The sequence below is a fragment of the Lutra lutra genome, chromosome 4, assembly GCF_902655055.1.
Source record: "Lutra lutra chromosome 4, mLutLut1.2, whole genome shotgun sequence".
Taxonomy (NCBI): Eukaryota; Metazoa; Chordata; class Mammalia; order Carnivora; family Mustelidae; genus Lutra; species Lutra lutra.
This window is the reverse complement of record NC_062281.1, coordinates 122,308,782-122,329,271: the sequence shown is the minus strand read 5'-3', so window position 1 is coordinate 122,329,271 and position 20,490 is coordinate 122,308,782. Positions and strand designations below refer to the sequence as shown.

Below are 20,490 nucleotides of genomic sequence, written 5' to 3'. Positions count from 1 at the left end.
GTTATTATTCTGCCCCTTCAAAAAAAAAAAAAAATTCTTTACTGATCTTTTCTTTTGTGTATTTGATTTTATTTTGTTAATCTCTACCCTAATCTTTAGTACTTACTTTCTGCTGTTCTCTTTGGAATGTCTTAGCTATTTTTTTTTTAAACTAACTTGAGACAGATGCTTAGAACTTTAAAATTTATTCTCTTTCCTAATATATGTTTTTAGGGTTATGAATATCCTCTCAGTATTGCTTAACTGCATTTTCCATATGTAAAATTTTTTAAATTTATTTTTCTTTTTATATAATTGATATGCAACATTATATAAGTTTAAGGTTAACAACATGTTGGTTTGATACATTTATATATTGCAACATGATTATCACCATAGCATTAGCTGACGGATTTATCAAGTGATAGATATCATTGTCTTCTTTTCTGTGGTGGAAGCAATTAAGACCTAGTCTCTTAGTACCTCTGACATTTATAATACAGCATTGTTGTTTATAATCACTCTGCTGTGCTTTAGATCTCTAGGACCTACTTATTTATGAGTTCCAAATTTATGCCCTTAACACATCCTCAATTTTCCCACCTCCAGCATCTGGTAACCATCATTTTACATTCTATTTTATGATATTTTAGCTTTTTTAGATTCCACATATAAGTGATACCATACAGTATTTGTCTTTTTGGGTCTGACTTACCTCACTTAGCATTATGCCCTCAAAATCTATGTCACAAATGGCTGAATAATACAAATTCCATTTTGTGTGTGTATGTATACGTACATACATAGGTACATACATACACCCCCCACAACTTTATCCATATTGCTATTGTTGGATCTTTAGGTTATTTTCAGATGTTGACTGTTGTGATTAAATGCTTTAATAAACATGGGAGTGCATATATCTCTTCAGCATGTTTTTATTTCCTTTAAGTATATACCCAGGAGTGGGATTGCTGAATCATGTGGCAGTTCTATTTTTAATTTTTTGAGGAACCTTCATACTGTTTTCCATAATAGCTAAACCATTTACATTCCCGCCAACAATATACATGGGTTCCTCTATCTCCAAAGCCTTCGAGGACACTTGTTACCTCTTGTCTTTTTGATGATCTTTTGAAAAAATGTTTGTTTAGTTCTTCTGCCCATTTTTTAATCAGATTGTTTTTCTTTTTCTCCTTGAGTTTTGTGGATCTTTATATACTTTGGATATTAACCCCTTATTAGATAACTTGCAAATATTTTCTTGCATTCTGTATATCACTTCATTTGCTTGATTGTTTTTTGCTGTGCATAACTTTTTAGTTTGATGTAGATTGAGTTTATTTTTGCTTTTGTTGTTTGTGCTTTTGGTGTTACATCCAAAAAACTATTGCCAAGACCATTGTCAAGGGCGCTTTCCTATATTTTCTTCTAAGAGTTTTATGGTATCAGGTCTTATGTTTAAGTCTGACTTATATTGAAATACACAAGATTTGTCTGCCTATTACTGAATGCTAAGGTGGACAAGACTGCTCCCATGTCCTTTGGCCTATGGTGCTGGATACCATAGATTTCACAAAGGCACTTTTGTTCATAGACGGATGTCTAATTTATTGTTTAAAAGAGGGTGTACAGGGGTGCCTGGGTGGCTCAGTGGGTTAAGCCTCTGCATTTGGCTCAGGTCATGATCTCAGGATCTCAGGATCCTGGGATCGAGCCCCACATCAGGCTCTCTGATCAGCCGGGAGCCTGCTTCTCCCTCTCTATCTGCCTGCCTCTCTGCCGACTTCTGACTACTTGTGATTTCTCTCTCTGTCAAATACATAAAAATAAAAAATCTTTTAAAAAATTTTTTAAAAAATAAAAGGGTGTACAAAAAGGAAGAACATCTATAACACAATGGTGCTGTTATCACCTAAAGTTCTGATCTGTTTGAGATCATTTTTTCATTTTCATTGTGTCTCTGTTGTCTCATGAACTAGTTAAAAGTGTGTTTTTTAGTTATTAAACATGAGGACTTCCCAGTTATCCTTTATTTATTGATTTTTTTTATTAATTACACTGTAGTCCCTTGAAATTTGCTGAGACTTGCTTTATATTCTGTGTGTGCCCCCCCAAAAAAATAATAATAATAATGCATATCCTCCAGTTGTTGCGTGTTATTCTTAGTATGTTTATAGGTTAAGCATTTAACTATGGTGTTAAAATCTGCATCCTTACCTGGATTTGTGTTTACTTTATTCATTACTAAAAACACTGTTACTACTTAGTGGAATATAGAGTTATTGTTTTCTTTTTAATTCTGTCAACTTTTGCTTTCTTTTGTGGCCAAATTTAGAATTGATTTATCTTTTCAATAGAAGGTGAATTGAACCTTCTATTGTTAATAAATGAATTTCTTATCTCCAGAAATTTTTGTGCTAAAAGTGTCTTTTGCCTGTTATAGTTTGGGGGTTGGAATTGTTCATTGTATGGAATATTTTTTTCTACTCTTTTACTTTCAGCTTTTCTATATTACTATATTTTAGATATGTGTCTTGCAAATAACATATAGTTACATTTAGTTGTATAGTTTTTACCCAGATTAATCTTAGAATCAGTTTAAGATCTTTTTTTGTCTTTTACCTAGACCATTTATTCCATTATATTTAAATAATTACTAATATATTTGGGTTTATATTTTGTGGTTTCAGTGCTTCTTTCTTAGCATTTTTATAGTATTTTTAAACATCAGTCAATTATTTTGGAAATTTTGGTTAATTTAGACAATATAAAATGCATGCTTATCAAACACTATTGTTAATCATTGTCCTTACTCATCTCCATACAATTCAGAGGCCTTAGGATGCCTCTACTTACCCACATCTTGATTTGTCTATTGTTGTTGCCTTATTTTTTATTCTAGCTTTCTTAAAACTCTTACATGACTATATTAATTTTATATAGTGGTCATTTAAAGTTTCTGACATATAAACCATTTTCTGTGCTCTTCATTCCTTATTTCCCTTTTGATACACTAATTTGTATCACTTTTAGAGCTTTCTTTTTAAGAGTTTATGTTTGTGACATTCTTTCCATCTTGATAATGTTTTAGTTTTTTCTTCATTCTTGCAAGGTATTTTCACTGAGTTTACAATATAAGCTTGATAATTATATCTTACAAAGAAACTATCATTCTGTCTTCTAGCTTTCATTGCTATTTTTGAAAAGTCTATTGTCAATCTATAGTGGCTTCTTTAAAGGTACCCTTTTATTGGCTACTGTTAAGATTTTGTATTTGGTTTTTTGAAGTTTTACCATGATGTGTCCAGGTATGGATTTTTTCCCATGTGTATGTGTGTATATACATATATAGATAGATAGATAGATAGATAGATAGATCTCTGCTTGTGGTTGATTGGGTAGCTTGAATTTATGGATTGGTATCTTTTATAAGTTCTGCAAAAATTGTCATTTTCTCTTCACATAATGTCTTCGAATCATTTTTCTTTTTTTCTCCTGAAACACAGTAAGTATATTTAGTTTTTTGTTTTGTTGTTGTTGTTTTGCCCTCCATGCCTTTTAATACCCTCCACCTGATTTTTAAACTTACTTATTTTTCAATACTAGTCTATTTTTCTATGTCTAATTTGCTGTTGAACTAATCCATTAAAATAGTTAAATCGAGATACTTATAGTTTCAGAAGGAAAATAGACATGAAAATAGATCCTTGTAATACTGTATAATATATATTTCAATAGAGGGAAGAAAATATACTTTGGAGACACACTACAAAGGGCACCTGAGCAGATTGGGGGATGGCTAGGGAAGAAAAAAGTAATGCCCTAGCTGAGTTAACAGTGGTATGGAGGAAGAAAAGTACATTGTATTTTGATGAATAGGAAGAGATTTTTGTAAAGCAAATTTTTTTGAATTTGACAAAAAACAGTAATGGAAACTTAGTGACCATAAAGCTACTAATGCCTAGCTATGAAAGTGGGACTTTATTTGGGACCTTTTTGGTCTAATATATAAACATATTAAAACCTTGTTACTGAATTTTGTGTAACATTTCAAATTGTATCATGATGTTTAGATGTAATGGTTAGAAGTACAAATAATTTCTGTAATCCACCCCCCTCCCCAAAGCGGGTTTGGTAGTTATAGCAAATAGATGCAGCAAATGGAGATTTGGCATGAATCTTAATCAGGGGTATAATTTCTTAAAGTGGCAAAGTATGTACTTGAGAATAAATTCTACATTTGATCTTCTTAGAGTGGAAAAATAATTTCATTTTACAGAATTTTTAAAAATTGCCTCTTTTGAAAGAAGAGAACATGGGGAGTTCTGATTATCCCTGTTTTAAAATATGTCTTACCATGAAGGAAAGTGTTTAACAAATACACTGGCCACCGTATGTATAATAATGCTGTAATTTCCCATAACCTATAAGAAAGGAAATTGGAGAGAAAAAAAGGAGTTTGTTGAAAGGAAAAATAGGGGGACAGCAAAGTGTTTCTCTAATTTCTCAATGAGTAAAAAGTGGGCTTTATAAAACTAGACATATCTAAGGTTAAATTTCTGCCTTGGCATACACTTTTGTGACTTGTGCAAATTACTTGATCCTTCTAACTTTTAGTTGTTTTTATTTGTAAAGTGAGGTTATATTACAAAATTTCTGAGTTCCTTTGAAGACTAAATGAGCAGAAATACCAGCTACTTAACTGTGCCCTGTCGTGTAATTTTATTGAGCCCTAAACATTGGCCTAAGCACTATACAGGCTTTATCTTCACAATAACCCCAAATTTGTGGCTGAGGAAATGGCAGCATAGAGTAAGTAAGTATATGATCAGGATCACACCAATAAGCAGTAGCCACAGGATTTTAACCCAGGCATTCTAACCTCCAGAGCCTGGACTCCTTATCATTATATTATTTCTCATGTTCTTATAATCCTTATTAAAATTGAGGATATACTTTTCCATAAAAACCATGTTAGATTTTATAATACTATTACAAATTCTCAGACTGTTAGAATCAGTGTCTCTTTCAGTGTCTTAGTACAACCTGTTTTAATGTGCAAAAAAAAATTTTTTTTTAAGAATTTATTTATTTGACAGAGATCACAAGTAGGCAAAGAGACCGAGAGGGAGAGAGAGAGAGAGAGGAGGAGGAAGCAGGTTCCCCACTGAGCAGAAAGCCCAATGCAGGACTCGATCCCAAGACCCTGAGATCATGACCTGAGCTGAAGGCAGAGGCTTAACCCACTGAGTGACCCAGGTGCCCCAATGTGCAAAAATTTCTTATATAGCTTCTTTAACAGATTATTACCTAGCTCTTGTGTAAATGCTTGCAGAAACAGGGGATTTTATTACATTTTAAGGGTTCTGTTTCATTGTTAGATAACTTAAAATGTAAGGAATTTCTCTTTATTCTGTGATAAAAATGTTTACCCTCACTACCTTTATCTGTTTGTTCTAAATTCTTTGCCCTGTGGGGAAATAGTAAGTGGATAGCTTCTTTCATAGACAGATATTTAAATATTTAGGTAAGAATCATTTCTCTTAAGGGGAGTCCTCCTACACTGTTGGTAGGATTGCAAGCTGGTGCAACCACTCTGGAAAACAGCATGGAGGTGCCTCAAAAATTTGAAAATAGAACTACCCTACAACCCAGCAATCGCACTACTGGGTATTTACCCTAAAGATACAAATGTAGTGATCCGAAGGGGCACGTGCACCCCAAAGTTTAAAGCAGCAGTGTCCACAATAGCCAAACTATGGAAAGAACCTAGATTTCATCAACAGATGAATGGATAAAGAAGATGTGGTATATATATACAATGGAATACTTTGCAGCCATCAAAAGAAATGAAATCTTGCCATTTGCAATAATGTGGATGGAACTAGAGGGTATTGTGCTGAGTGAAATAAGTCAATCAGAGAAAGACAATTATCATAAGATCTCCCTAATATGAAGAATTTGAGAGGAGACATGGGGAGTTTGGGGGTTAGGGAAGGAATAAATGAAACAAGATGGGATCAGGAGGGAGAAAAACCATAAGAGACTCTTAATCTCCCAAAAAAACCTGAGGGTTGCTGCGGGAAGGGGGTTAGGGAGAGGGTGGTTGGGTTATGGACATTGGGGAGGGTATGTGCTATCGTGAGTGCTGTGAAGTTTGTAAACCTGGTGATTCATAGACCTGTACCCCTGGGGTTAATAATACATTATATGTTAATAAAAAATAAAAAAATTAAAAAGAATCATTTCTCTTTCTCACCCTAGGCTAAGCATGATCAGCTATTTTACAAAAAACGCATTTCCACAACTGAGAGCCTTCTGTGAATGCATCCCAGTTCTTTTTTTTTTAAATGTTTTTACTATAAATTAACTTCATATGCCAAATTTTATGTGATTTTAATTTCTCCAAGAAAGAAAGAAAATCTGACTGTTCAAAGATCTGAATAGACATAACTTTTTAGTCATTAGTATGAAGTGCAATTCATTTATAGACTCAATAGGAGATATGCTTACACTTTACACAGTAACTACTGCTAGTTAATGTTTATTGAATATTTACTATGTACCATGCCCTTTTCTAAGTTCTTTACAGTTCTAAGTTCTTTATTAAATCACAGTAACCCTGCATGCTTGATACTATTTTTATTGTTTAACAATAATGACAATGAGGCACAGAGCTGTTAAGATGCTTACCCTCTATTATATGGTTTGTACTAAATCTCAGTTCCAAAACTGAGATTCAAATGTAGGTACTCTTAACCACTATGATGCATATGTTTTAGTTTAGACTGATTCAACAAAATACCATATATTGGGTGGCTTAAATAACAGACATTTATTTCTCACAGTTCTAGCGGCTGGGAACTAGATCGAGGTGCTAGCAGGGTCAGAGCTCTGGTGATGGGCCTCCTCCTGGTTTTAGACAGCATCTTTTCTCTGTATCCTTACATGACAGAGAGACCATCCTCATGATCTAATTACCTACCAGAGGGCTCATCTCCAGTACCATCACATTAGGGTTTCAACATATGCATTTAGGGGGACATAAACATTCTGTCCATAACAATATGTTAAGTAGTTCATTTGTGAGCTTGTTCAGAAAAGTTGTCTATACTTAATATTCATTTTTTAAAATAAGAATATGTCACTTATAGGGGTACCTGGGTGGCTCAGTGGGTTAAAGCCGCTGCCTTTGGTTCAGGTCATGATCCCAGTGTCCTGGGATCGAGCTCCGCATGGGGCTCTATGCTCAGCAGGGAGTCTGCTTCCTCCTCTCTCTCTGCCTGCCTCTCTGCCTACTTGTGATCTCTGTCTGTCAAATAAATAAATAAAATCTTTAAAAAAAAAAAAAGAATATGTCACTTATAAAATCAGCTTTTGGAGCAGCTCATTTATAAGGTGGGGAATTCAGTTACAATAGAAACCTTTCTTGAATTTGAATCTCAGCTAGTAACTGTTACTGCCTGTTTCCTGATGCATAAAATGTCGAGAAGTTATTTTAAGGATTAATATGCATACATATACATATTTGTGTGTGTATAATTATACTATTATATATGTAAGTATGCATACATGCAGAGTCTAGTATAGTTGTTTACAAGGTTTTTAAATGGTAATAAGGCAGCATAGCACAGCACTTAGTAAGGTAGACTTTGGTATGGAACTGACTTGCTAGATATATGACCTTGGGCCAGTTTCTTCACCACTCTGTGCCCTAGTTGTTTTTTTTTTTTTTTTTTCCTATAATGTGGGTGCAGTGCTCATTACAGGGCTGTTTACGAGGATTGATGAGTTTATAGAACCCTTACATCAAGACTTATACTTTGTAGCATAGTATATAAATGATAAAATGGTATTTTATATCCATAACTAGCATAGCACCTGTATTTTTGCAAGTTAATTAAGAAATTATGTTGAATTGTCTTTAAATTCATGAATTTTTTTAAAGTATATAAAGCCAAATGTAAAATATTCATTAAAATCAGTTAGTCATACCATCTTTTATTGCACTTAACCCTGAAGCACAAAGGTTAAGTAACTTTCAGTTTAGTTTTCCTGTGATTGCCAAGTTACTTATAACTAAACCAGGTTTAGTACTCTAGTCATCTAAGTTGGTTTTTTTTTTTAAGATTTTATTTATTTATTTGACAGAGAGAGAGAGATCACAAGTAGGCAGAGAGGCAGAGAGAGAGAGGAGGGGAAGCAGGCTCCCCGCCGAGCAGAGAGCCCGATGTGGGGCTCAATCTCAAGACCCTGAGATCATGACCTGAGCTGAAGGCAGAGGCTTAACCCACTGAGCCACCCAGGCACCCCTAAGTTGTTTTTTTATAAGCAAGTGACCTAAGGTAGATAAAACACAAAATGATGAACTTCACTATGAATAATTTTAGTTATACAGTAAAATTAGAAGTGTTTCAATAATGGATTCGCCAAAATAATTAGAAGTTTCTGTTCAAAGTTATTGTTTTTATTTCAAAGTAGAAGCACCACTATATGCTTTATGAGAAACCACGGACTTTATGTTTTAGATATACCCCTATCATCAATGTGGTATCAGTCAGTCAGTGTCCTTGAAACACTTTCCATTGTGATTGAACATCCTCCTAGTAGTAAACAAAATGTGAAATCCTTTATGTGTATGTTTAGGTTATTACTATAAAGAATGCTGGCATTATATTCTATTTACAAATAATTAGAGGAATCTGTATAATGTTTAAATATGCCGCCTCCTTTAACCAATCAGGTATTAAGTAGAGATTTAGTACAATTGTTGAATAGATGAGTCAAATTATTTTATTTAATGTAAACATAATAGTGTTGGGAAGACTTTGGGGCAGTGATCTAATTCAGTTTCAGACTCAGTAGATCCCTGGCAGATGATCCTGCAACTCTACTTGAATATTTTCTTGGCTTGAATTCTTGTATTATTGGTAAGCATACGGAGATTCCATTCAGGTGACTTTAAGCTCATCTCAAACCCTATAATTCTGTATTCTTTGAGAATATCAACTTCTAATTTTAAGCAGCATTTGGTCCTAGTAAGTAATTTTTATATACTATTTAATTTACAGATTGCCCAAGGACTCCAGATACTCCCAGCAGTGACCCTCGTTGTTCCACTAGTAATAATAGATTGATGGCCTTACAAAAACAATTGGATATAGAACTTAAAGTAAAACAAGGTGCAGAGAACATGATACAGATGTATTCAAATGGATCTTCCAAGGTAAGTACTATAAATGTAAGTGTATACATCCAGTCCGCATTATTTACATATTCCATATGTGTGAATTCACCTATCTGATAAAACTCATTTGTAAACCCAGCATCCATACTTGTGGCGTTTTCACAGTCATTTGTGGACATGCACAGAGGGCTGAAAAATGTGAGTTGTCTGATGTGCATGCTCAAAACTGAGGTCAGACAAGGTGCTCTACCTTCTTCTTTAAGCTCTTACCCTGTAAATAAGTATCCTTTTCATGGTCTGTTTAGTACCACAGTTTTTGCATTTTTGTGCTTACGGTGATTTTGCTGTTTAAACGTGTATTACGATTTCTAAGACCATTTTAGCTTCTAAATTTGAAAGTATTGACGATAAAACAAGTAAGAAATAATAGTTTTTGGGGCGCCTGGGTGGCTCAGTGGATTAAGCCGCTGCCTTCGGCTCAGGTCATGATCTCAGGGTCCTGGGATCGAGTCCCGCATCGGGCTCTCTGCTCAGCAGGGTGCCTGCTTCCCTCTCTCTCTCTCTCTGCCTGCCTCTCCATCTACTTGTGATCTCTCTCTGTCAAATAAATAAATAAAATCTAAAAAAAAAAAAAAGAAACAATAGTTTTTAAAATAATATTTTTAGGGGTGCCTGGGTGGCTCGGTTGGCTAAGCATCTGCCTTCTGCTCAGGTCATGATCCCAGCATCTTGGAATTGCTTCTCCCTCTACCTGCTCCTCCCCCTGCTTGTGAGCGTGCTGTCTCTCTCTGTCTCTCTCTCTGACAGATACATAAAATCTTTTAAAAAAAAATTTTAAAAATTACTTACTCCTACTAAAACCAGTTAAGAAAAATTTAGCTGTATGAGTAAAGGGTACACAGGAGCTCTCCATATTTGCAACTTCCTTGTGAATCTAAAATTGTTCTAAAACAAAAGGTTATCTTTAAAAAATTAAGACTCTAGGGGTACCTGGGTGGCTCAGTTGGTTGAGTGTCTGCCTTTGGCTCAGATCCTGGTCCCAGGGTCCTGGGATTGAGCCCCACATCAGGCTCCCTGCTCAGCGGGGAGCCTGCTTCTTCCTCTCCCTCTCCCCTTGCTTGTGTTCCCTCTCTTGCTGTCTCTCTCTGTCAAATAAATAAATAAAATTTTTTAAAAATTTAGACCCTAATATTAGTTTTCTAGCACTATGGGAATCTGGAATGGGCATATAATTCCTAATTGAAAGTCATCTTATGGGGAGCAGTTGATACTAATAGGAATGTGTCCTTGTTCTGCGGTATAATGTAGAAGACAAAGTGTTGGGAATGACTAAACCGATTGTTATAAAGGTTCTTTCCAATCTAAGGTTCTGTAATTTTATAATTTCCATAAAGTCTTATTAGAAAGGTGGACTTATAAAATTTACCTTGGTATTCTCAACTAATTTAAAGATTTTGCCTCTGCAAATTAATATTTCTTTCTTTCATATTTTAATAGATATTTCCTAAGTAATTTCAGAATAAAAGTTGTTAGGTTGTGTTTTGATTTTGTTTTATTTAAGAATTTGAAATGGGGGGCGCCTGGGTGGCTCAGTGGGTTGGGCCGCTGCCTTCGGCTCAGGTCGTGATCTCGGGGTCCTGGGATCGAGCCCTGCATCAGGCTCTCTGCTCAGCAGGGAGTCTGCTTCCCTCTCTCTCTCTCTGCCTGCCTCTCTGCCTACTTGTGATCTCTCTCTGTCAAATAAATAAATAAAATCTTTAAAAAAAAAAAAAAAGAATTTGAAATGGGGGCTGGGGTAGAATTTTAACTTGGAGCTATGCACCTTGCCCACCCACCCAAGGAAATCTGGGAAGATACAGAAAAGGGAGAAATGTGTATATATTAATAAGTAAGTTTTTTTTAAGTTTAATAATGAAAATTAGATTATATGCCATATTGCAAATGAATTTTTAAATTATTTTTAGGGAAAATATTTGTTTTCTACTTGATATATTACTTATATGATATTTAATAGCATATTTTATTAACTGAACACTCATGGGGTGGTAGTTTTTTTCTGTGTTTTTATTTTTGGTGTTGACCTTTTACTTTTGAACATTTTTCATTTTTATCAAATGTTATTTTGGGCTTTTTTTGTTTTAAGGCAAATACTATGTTCTTGGAACTGTGAATGCATCATATTATGCTGGGTGTTTTAAAATTAAATTTATTCAGGAGCATGTGGGTGGTGTAGTCAGTTGTTGCACCAGTGACTCTTGGTTTCCGCTCAGGTCCTGAGAACAGGATCTGCTTGGGACTCTCTCTCCTTCTCCCTCTCCCTCTGCATGCTCTCTCTCTCTCTCTCTCTGAAATAAATAAGTCTTAAAAAAAGAAGTTAAATTTACCTAGCTACCACCCCCTGGAGTAAGTTTTTTAAAAACAAAGTTGATGGATTAGATTGAGAGGTTTATGAACCCTTTGACATTAAAGCAAAAGTGAGTGTGTATGTTGATAGATGGATGAATGAGAAGGCCATAGGTTACATTCTTAAATGGTCTATAATTGCCCTACTCCACTCCCAATATGAACAGGTTTATGGAAATATTGGAAATAAAATAGATAACTTACGATAACCACAGGTCCAAAATGAACAGAACTATGAGCATCCTACTGAAACAAGAGATAATTTTCTACTAGCTTTTTATTTTTTTCCAAGATTTATTTATTTATTTATTTATTTGAGAGTGAGTGAGTGAGTGAGTGAGTGGTGGAGGCAGGAGAGGGAGAGAGAAACTTTAGCAAACTGTGCTGGGTGTGGAGCCTAGTGCAGGGCTCAGTCCCACAACCCTGAGATCACAATCTGAGCTGAAACCAAGAATCATATGCTCAAGTGACTGCACCACCCAGATACCCCAGTAGCTTTTTATTTTTAATTAGGGGATTTATTAGTTTGAGAAGGGATCAAGTAGAACGGTTTAGCTGCTAAGTCTCTGAGGTAGACCTGCTAGTTAGTTCTGTCTACATTTGGTCTTGTTTTCATTTCTCATCCTTCAACTTTTCATTGGGTCAAAGTATATCTCTGTGAGATTAGGAAAATTTATAAATTGTAGTTATGTGGAATATTAATTTGTTAAGGACTTAACAGTTTGATAGCTATTCTGCTGGACTCTGGAGTATAAATGTAATAAAGTTAATGCCTTATAACATAATAGGTACTAACAGATAACAAATATCCCACTTTCAAAAGTTCTACTATCCAAAAAGGAAGTATCACATGTAAGTAATTATAGTATATAGTAGTGGTATGTTCAAGTTACTTTAGAAACAGTAGATAAGAATCACTTAACTGCCAGAAGAAGTCATTACTCGATATGAGATTTGAGGGATGATTTGGAATTTAGAAGGGAATTACTTTCTAGGGAAGATGATGTGGGTAAACCCAGCAGATACAGAATAAGGAACTATTTAATAGCATGGCTTATTCTAAGGAGTATAAGTGCTGTATATGTATATGTATATGGCTGTAGCAGAAACTCTGAGCTTATTTCTTATCCAATATATCTGAAGTAGGGAGAATACACTTTTAACATTTGCAGTCATCTTCAGTGGAAGGCCATGCCCTCATGGATGAACAAATCTCAATCTCCAGAAAAGCACATTTATTTTTGGGAAAAGTCTTCCAGGTGATTCCAACAAGACTTTTTTTTTTTTTTTTTTCCCTGTTCCCTACCAGTAGAGCTTTAAGTGAGTGAGGTGTAGTGAGAGGTATAGCATTAAGCAGTTGAGATTCTATCTTATGAGATATATGGAGCTACTGAAAGACTTTTAGCAGAGTAAATACATGATCAGATTTGAAGTTTAGAAAATTCATATTCATCTTTCTTAGACTTGAAGAATTCATTAGAGAAGGGTCAAGTGTGTAGGCAGCAAGTTTAAATAGGCTTTGGTAGGAGTCCAGGTGAAACATGCTTCATTCCTCTTGTAACAGCAGTGAAAGCAAAGAAGACAGTCAAACTATTTAGGTAGAATAAATATGTGGTGTCTTGATATGAGAAAGAAAGAGCTGAAGATGATTCTTAGGTTGGTTATGTAGGCAGATTGGTGAATGGTGGTGCCCCTTCACACAGATAGGTAATTCATGATGGGGAGCAAATTTAAGGTAGGAGTAATGAATTCATTTTCTTGGTAAAAATCATCTCCAGGACCTGGTTATTATATTCTTCATAACAAAATTACTACCCTAATACACATTATAGCCAGAGTTGTCCTTTCAAAAGCCAAGTCAGATATTTTCAACTCATGTTTCAAAACCTTCTGTTGGCTTTCTGGCAAGCTTAGAACAAAATCCAGAGTCCTTATTGTGGCTTACAAATTCATACATGACTTACCCTGGCTACCTTCTGATTTTATCCTTTAAAACACTTACATTCTCTCTTATTACACTCTAGCTATATCAGCTTCTTTGCTATCTCTTGAACATACCAAGCACATTCTTACCTTAGAGGCTTTGCATTTACTGTGTCTCTGCCTAGATGTCTCCACTGAAGTACTTTTCATGGGGCTTTTTCTCTCACTTCATTACAGTCACTGCTAGATGCTAACACTTCAGCAAGCTCTTTACTACTCTCCTGTATAAAATACCAGTCCCTGTCTCTCCTTGTCTCTTTCATTGCATTACTACTACCTGAAATTATAATTTACATAATTTCTTTATCATCTTTATCAACATTAGACTGTAAATTTCTTGGCTATAAGTAGCACCATTGGTTTTCAGAATAATCCAGGGGCTTCATAAGACGTGTTGAAGAGATGTTTTCCATCGATGTATTCAGGTGACAAGCTATTTATTAAAATTTGGGGTTCTTGTTAACCTCTTTAAATGTACCCAAGTCTTTTCAAAACTTTTTCTAATTTGAAAGTATCTGATCATCTATCTTCTCCTCACTCTCCTCAATGGTTCTAGTCTTGATATAGTCCAGTCTCATCTGTATTAACAGCCCATAAAACCTTTCTGGATTTCCTGAGGTAAAATTGATTCCATCTTCCTTTGAATTTTCTTTGACCACTTTAAACATTCTGATACATACATAATTATTTGTATCTATTCAGTAAAATTATAGGTTTTTAAAGGTAGCATCCTAACTGATTAATCTTTGTATTTTCACTGGATGTGACCATAATTATTACATGTAAAGTAAGCCATAAGTATATGATGGAAAAATAAAGATAATGATTGGTTTATTTATTTCTGAAATCTGTGTGTGATGTTGTTTATCTGTTATAAAGGTCCCACTATGACTTGCAAAACAGTAATGGTTATTTTTTATAAAACAAAATATTACATAATTGGAAAATACAAAATTTTTAACTTAAAATTTTAAAATACTGTACATTTAAAATATAACAGGCATTGTAGAGTGCTAATTACCAATAGAACCATATGAAATTACTATCTTTTTAGTTCAAAATTAGTCAGATATTGGCATTTTCATATGATTCAACCTAACATACATAAAAATCTTTCCAAAACCTTAACATAAAGGCCAGTATTTCTGTAATTCTTAAACCAGTTTGTATACTTTAGACCTACCTTATCTCTTGTTTTGAATATATTAGGTGCTCAGTAAAAAATCTGTTGAATTCCTAGAAGCATAAAATTGAGCATAAAAATTTATTGAATGCTGGAAAGCATAAGACTGACATGTAGTAATTGTAAATCACCTGTGACAGGTAATATCCAGTGTCAGTTTTAAAAGCTTTCATCATACTTTGACATCTGTGCACATCTTCCAGAAGTCTGGGAAAAGTCGATTAATTTTAAAATGAACTAATGCTCTTCTTTGCATGTTGAATTGAAATAGTTAAGAAAGTATTTCCAGGGGTACCGGGGTGGCTCAGTGGGTTAAAGCCTCTGCCTTCAGCTCGGGTCATGATCCCAGGGTCCTGGGGTTGAGCCCCACATCCGTCTCTCTGCTCAGCAGGAAGTCTGCTTCCCTTCCTCTCTCTGCCTGCCTCTCTGCCTATGTGTGATCTTTGTCTGTCAGATAAATAAATAAAATCTTAAAAAAAAAACAAACAAACAGAAAGCATTTCCAAAGAAGTAAATGACAGAACTGCTATCTTCTCTCGTGGTAATAAAAATAATAAAAGGAGTAGCTTAATTGAAAAGCATAGTATTATACAGTTTGCTTAATATTTATACATATTTATTCTAGGACTTCATTATCTTAATAATCATTTTTATTACTCTAACAGAGAACATTTTAATGCCAATCAAGTGCTAGGCAGTATGATTTTAGTTTTATCTAATGCTTACAAATCTCCATGTTTTAGAGAGTGGTATCCCCATTTACATAATTTCTGCAAGAAACCTAAAGTTTGCGGAAGATAGGTAACTAACCCAAGGTTAAAAATACAGTTAAGACTTGAACCCCGGTCTGTCTGATTGCAAAACATATTTGCCTCATTAAATTAGGAGCTTTGGAATACTAAGTTTTTCCTCTTACTCCAATGAGGTCTCAAAGAAATAGAAAAGCTATTTTAAATCTTCAGTTTGTCTGATGCACCTAATACTGGAAAGGAATAATTAAAGTAAAAGTAAAGTATTTTCATTTTAAATCTGGAAGGTGAATAGGTATATTCTTAAAAGCATATATAATTAGTCATAACCAAACACCAAACTCAAGCAAGTATTTTTAATGGTAAAACAGAATTAACAAATACAGTGTGTGTGTGTATGTGTACTTCATGGTGTAAATTGATATTTAAGAGATATTTAATTTGATATTTAATTTACATATAGTAAACTCTGCTGCCCAACTCCTTTGGTTTAAAATCTAAATATTTAATAAAGAATGAAATCTGACTAGAAGATCTTTCCTAAATTGACCTTAGGAGCAGGAAAGAAATGGTAGAAAAATATGAAAATAAGTTTGCAAACTGCTTTTTCTTCCACTATATTTAGCCAGACTAGTTTAGTATTTATCATAAAATATGTCAGCTCACTTTCTGTTTTTCCTTGTATAATGTCGTCATTGTCTGTCTCACCCCACATCTTCACCCTCCCCCTTTGTCAGTGTCATCATATACATGTGTGTGTTTTTATTGAAATGATGCTGCACATCCGATGCTTGTCTCTAGCTTAAAAGCTAATAGAGACAAGGCGTGAACTCTTCCAGAGAATAGAGGTTGATTGTATCCTATGTTATTTCCAAACCAGTACTGACTGCCTTGGTGATAAAAGTAGAGATGCCTAAATAATAAGCAAAAATTAGCCTTTCTTGTGAATAAATGTTTCCTAACTTGATGCATAGCTTTATCATTTCTTTTTTTGTAGATTGAAAAGCACTAGACTTTGACAACTAATATAACTAACCAGGAGATGGTATTAACTTCTGTTACTTGTTACGTACAAAATTTTTGGAAGAAATTACTGTTTTATTTTCTATGGCTGCTGCAATAAATCATCATAAATTTAGTGGCTTAAAAAACGACATAACTTTATTATTTTACAATTTTGTAATTGAGAAGTCTCATAGATCTCACTGAGTTAAAAATCAGGCATTGGCAGAGCTGCATTCCCTTCTGAAGGAGGTAGAGGATAATTTGTTTCCTTGCTCTTTCTAGCATCCAGAGGCTGCCCACATTTCTTGGCTTATGGCCCTCTTCTCAGTCTTTGAAGTCAACAGCAGTGCGTAGAGTTTTCACATTACTCTGCCCTCTTCTTCTGCCTTCTCTTCTACATTTAAGGAGCCTTGTGATTACTTTGGGTCTACCTGAATAATCCAGGAAATGATCTCTGTATTTTAAATTTGAGCAATTAACAACCTTAATTCCATCTGCTCTCTTAGTTCCCCTTTGCCATGTAAGGTAACATTTGTAAGGTTGTAGGATTAGGACATGGACATCTTTGGGTGGATCGTTACTTAGCTGACCACAGTTCCAAAAATGGTAAGTTTTTGTGACTCTCTGTCAGTAGCATTCATTGTTATTTGAAACTAAACTGAAGTATGATAGTAACATTATTTCATGTAATTCACCTTTCTTGAAGTTCAAAGAAGTAAAAGAGGTATACTTACTATAATTTCCTCTTACTTTATTGAGACAGTCTTATTTTTTGACATTCAAGAATTTCAAGAAACCTTTCTCATTATCTCACCAATGTTGACAAATGCTGTTTCTTGTTTCCTTTCTCAGATTTATCACAGATACCATCTATGATTAGTTTTAAAAATTTGCCTTCCTATGTGAAACACCGTAAGATTGTAACTGTATTGTTATGGGAGAGGAAGAGGTTTTCAAAATGTTCAGGCCCAGTCACTGAGGCATCTCTGTCATGTACAGTGCTTCTGAGTATGAGAATTAATGACCATGATCTGGGAAAATTCTTTATATTTTGTGTAAAGCAGGAAAAGAGAAAATTACAAATGTGAATTTGGAGTTTTTTAAAACAGTATTAAAATTCACTTGCTTTCACTCAAATTATCCTAATTTGTGGAGTTGTTTTTCTCATTTATAATGCTAACAGTTTGGTGGCTTTTTAAAACAAATGTATCTACAAGTATATCTATTTATATTTAAAATAAGTGTATCTATTTACAAGTGTTCTTTTAACTCTGTTTTTCACTTGCTGATAATCAATTTGATCTTACTTAGGAGCTATGAAAATGTTTTGTCTTTTCACCTGCTTACCTTTTCAAACTTATTTTAATAGGATCGGAAACTCCATGGCACAGCTCAGCAATTGCTCCAGGACAGCAAGACAAAAATAGAAGTGATACGAATGCAGATTCTTCAGGCAGTCCAGACCAATGAATTGGCTTTTGATAATGGTGATGGAATAGAGATAAATTGTCATTCTTATTATTATGGGCATGGTGCTTAATAAATGTTACGTAGGAGAGAAGCAGTGGTTCAAAGTTAAGGAGGAGGAAGCATTATGTTTTTTGATGTTTAGTTTTTATCTTTGAGTTTTGGTGGCTAAAATGGAAGGCTTTTTATTTCAACATTGTATCTATTAAGTATTACTTGAGTGTTTATTGACTTAAAAAGTAACCTTTAAGTCATAGGAAATTTTTTTTTTCATGAATTTTAGTCACTTCACATGAAAATACCAAATAAATGGTTCAATTGCATTTTTTTTTTTCCCCTCTAGCAAAACCTGTCATAAGTCCTCTTGAACTTCGGATGGAAGAATTAAGGCATCATTTTAGGATAGAGTTTGCAGTAGCAGAAGGTGCAAAGAATGTAATGAAATTACTTGGCTCAGGAAAAGTAACAGACAGAAAAGCACTTTCAGAAGTAATTTTAAATAAATATTTTAACTTAATAAATATATTATTCAAAGAATGTAATTATTTAAATAACAATTGTCTTTTCCCTGTTCAAGGCCCAAGCAAGATTTAATGAATCAAGTCAGAAGTTGGACCTTTTAAAGTATTCGTTAGAACAAAGATTAAATGAACTTCCCAAGAATCATCCCAAAAGCAGTATTATTATTGAGGAACTTTCACTTGTTGCATCACCAACACTAAGTCCACGTCAAAGTATGATATCCACACAAAACCAATACAGTACACTATCCAAACCAGCAGCACTAACAGGTAGGTTGCCTACATCTCCAATTATTTTTGATGCCTTCTTCTGTGTCTACATCTGGTCCTGGTTTAATAAATGAATAAGAAAGTATGCACAGATTTTTGAAACATTGTGATAATTTACACATCACATAAAATTTATTATTTTAACTACTTAAAAATATACAATTCAGAAGTATTTATTTACAGTGTTGTGTAACCATAATCACTTTGTAGTTCCAAAACATTTTCATCATCCTAAAAGGAAACCCTGTACCCATTAAGTAGTTACTCCCCATACCCCCAGCCTCTGGCAACCACTATTGACTTTCTCTCTGTGTAGATTTGTCTTCTAGATATTACCTATAAGTAGAATTACATAATTTGTGGCCTTCCGTGTCTGGCTTCTTTCACTTAGTGTTCTAGTCTCAAGCTTTGTTCTTGTAGCATATACCAGTATTTCATTCCTTTTTATGGTAAATAATATTCTTGTATGTGGATCTATACTGAGTTTTGTTTATCCATTCATCAGTGGGTGGTTATTTGGGTTGTTTGAGTTGTTTCCACCTGTTGACTGTTGTGAATAGTGTTGTTATGAACATTTGTGTTTAGGGTTTTTTTTTGTTTTTGCTTTTGTTTTTGTTTTTTTGGAATGTCTGTTTTCACTTATTTTGGGTATATACCTAGGAGTATAATTAGCAGGTCACAATAATTTTGTGTTTATATTTTTGAGGAGTGGTCAGACTTTTCCACAATGGCTGCATCATCATTTTATGTCATTTATCATTTTATGTTCCCAAGAGCACACATCCTTACCAACACTTTCCATTTTTTTATTCTTATTATTTCCATTTTCATGTGTCCATTGTTGAAAGTGGGGCAGTCTCTAATTATTTTGTGTGCCTATTTCTCCTTTTAATTATGTAATTGTTTGCTTCATGTATTTTTTGGGCTCTGTTGTTAAGTGCACATGTTTGTAATATTTTTATATCTTCTTGATGGATTGACTCTTTTATCAAAATGTAATGTCCTTCTTTGTCTCCTATAATAATTTTGGATTAAAAGTCTATTTTGTCTGATAATAGTCTAGCCATCCCAGCTTTCTTTTCCTTATTACTCTTTGCACTGAATATCTTTTCCTGTCCTTTCCTTTTTAGTCTGTTTGGGTCTTTGGATCTAAAATAAGCCCTTTTAGATAGCCTGTAATCATGTTTTTTTAATCAGTTCTGCCAATCTCTCCCTTTTACTTGAACAATGTAATCCATGTATATTTAAGGTAATTACTTATGTGGCAATGCAATTCTGATGCTAACTACATAGAGTTGGGTCAGATTTTATAAGTTAATGGCACAGTCCCCCACAAGACTGCCCTCCTTTCCAACACAAGTAGTAAGCTTGGAGTTTCCCCAACTATCCACACTTTTGACAAACACGCTACAGATCAGGGATTCCCACTGCCACCTCAGGCTCAATAATTTTATGGAACAACTCAAAGAAGTCAAGAAAGCTCTGTGTTTATGATGATAGTGTTATTACTTCTTAAAAAATATAAATTAGAAAAGATACATAAGGAGAGATCTGGGGGTCCCAGATGTGAAGCTTCCTAGTCCTCAGCGTGTATCAGTTTCTGTCACCAACCAGGAATCTCATTCCACTGTGAGTATCCACAGTTTTTATTGTGGCTTTATTATGTGGGAGTGACCTGCCACTGGTGAGTGATTCAGCCACTTGATTAAAATCAGTGTCTAGTTCCCCACCCCTCTCTGA

General features: G+C 34.3%; 1 protein-coding gene across 1 annotated transcript in view; it reads left to right on the top strand.

Moving 5' to 3' along the window:
* PKN2 (protein kinase N2) overlaps nt 1–20,490 on the top strand; it is a 133,441-nt gene that overhangs the window by 57,961 nt on the left and 54,990 nt on the right. Inside the window, exons 3-6 of the mRNA XM_047724775.1 lie at nt 9,054–9,208; nt 17,862–17,979; nt 18,303–18,448; nt 18,537–18,750. Coding sequence (XP_047580731.1) covers nt 9,054–9,208; nt 17,862–17,979; nt 18,303–18,448; nt 18,537–18,750 — 633 coding nt within the window. The remainder of the gene's footprint in view (nt 1–9,053; nt 9,209–17,861; nt 17,980–18,302; nt 18,449–18,536; nt 18,751–20,490) is intronic.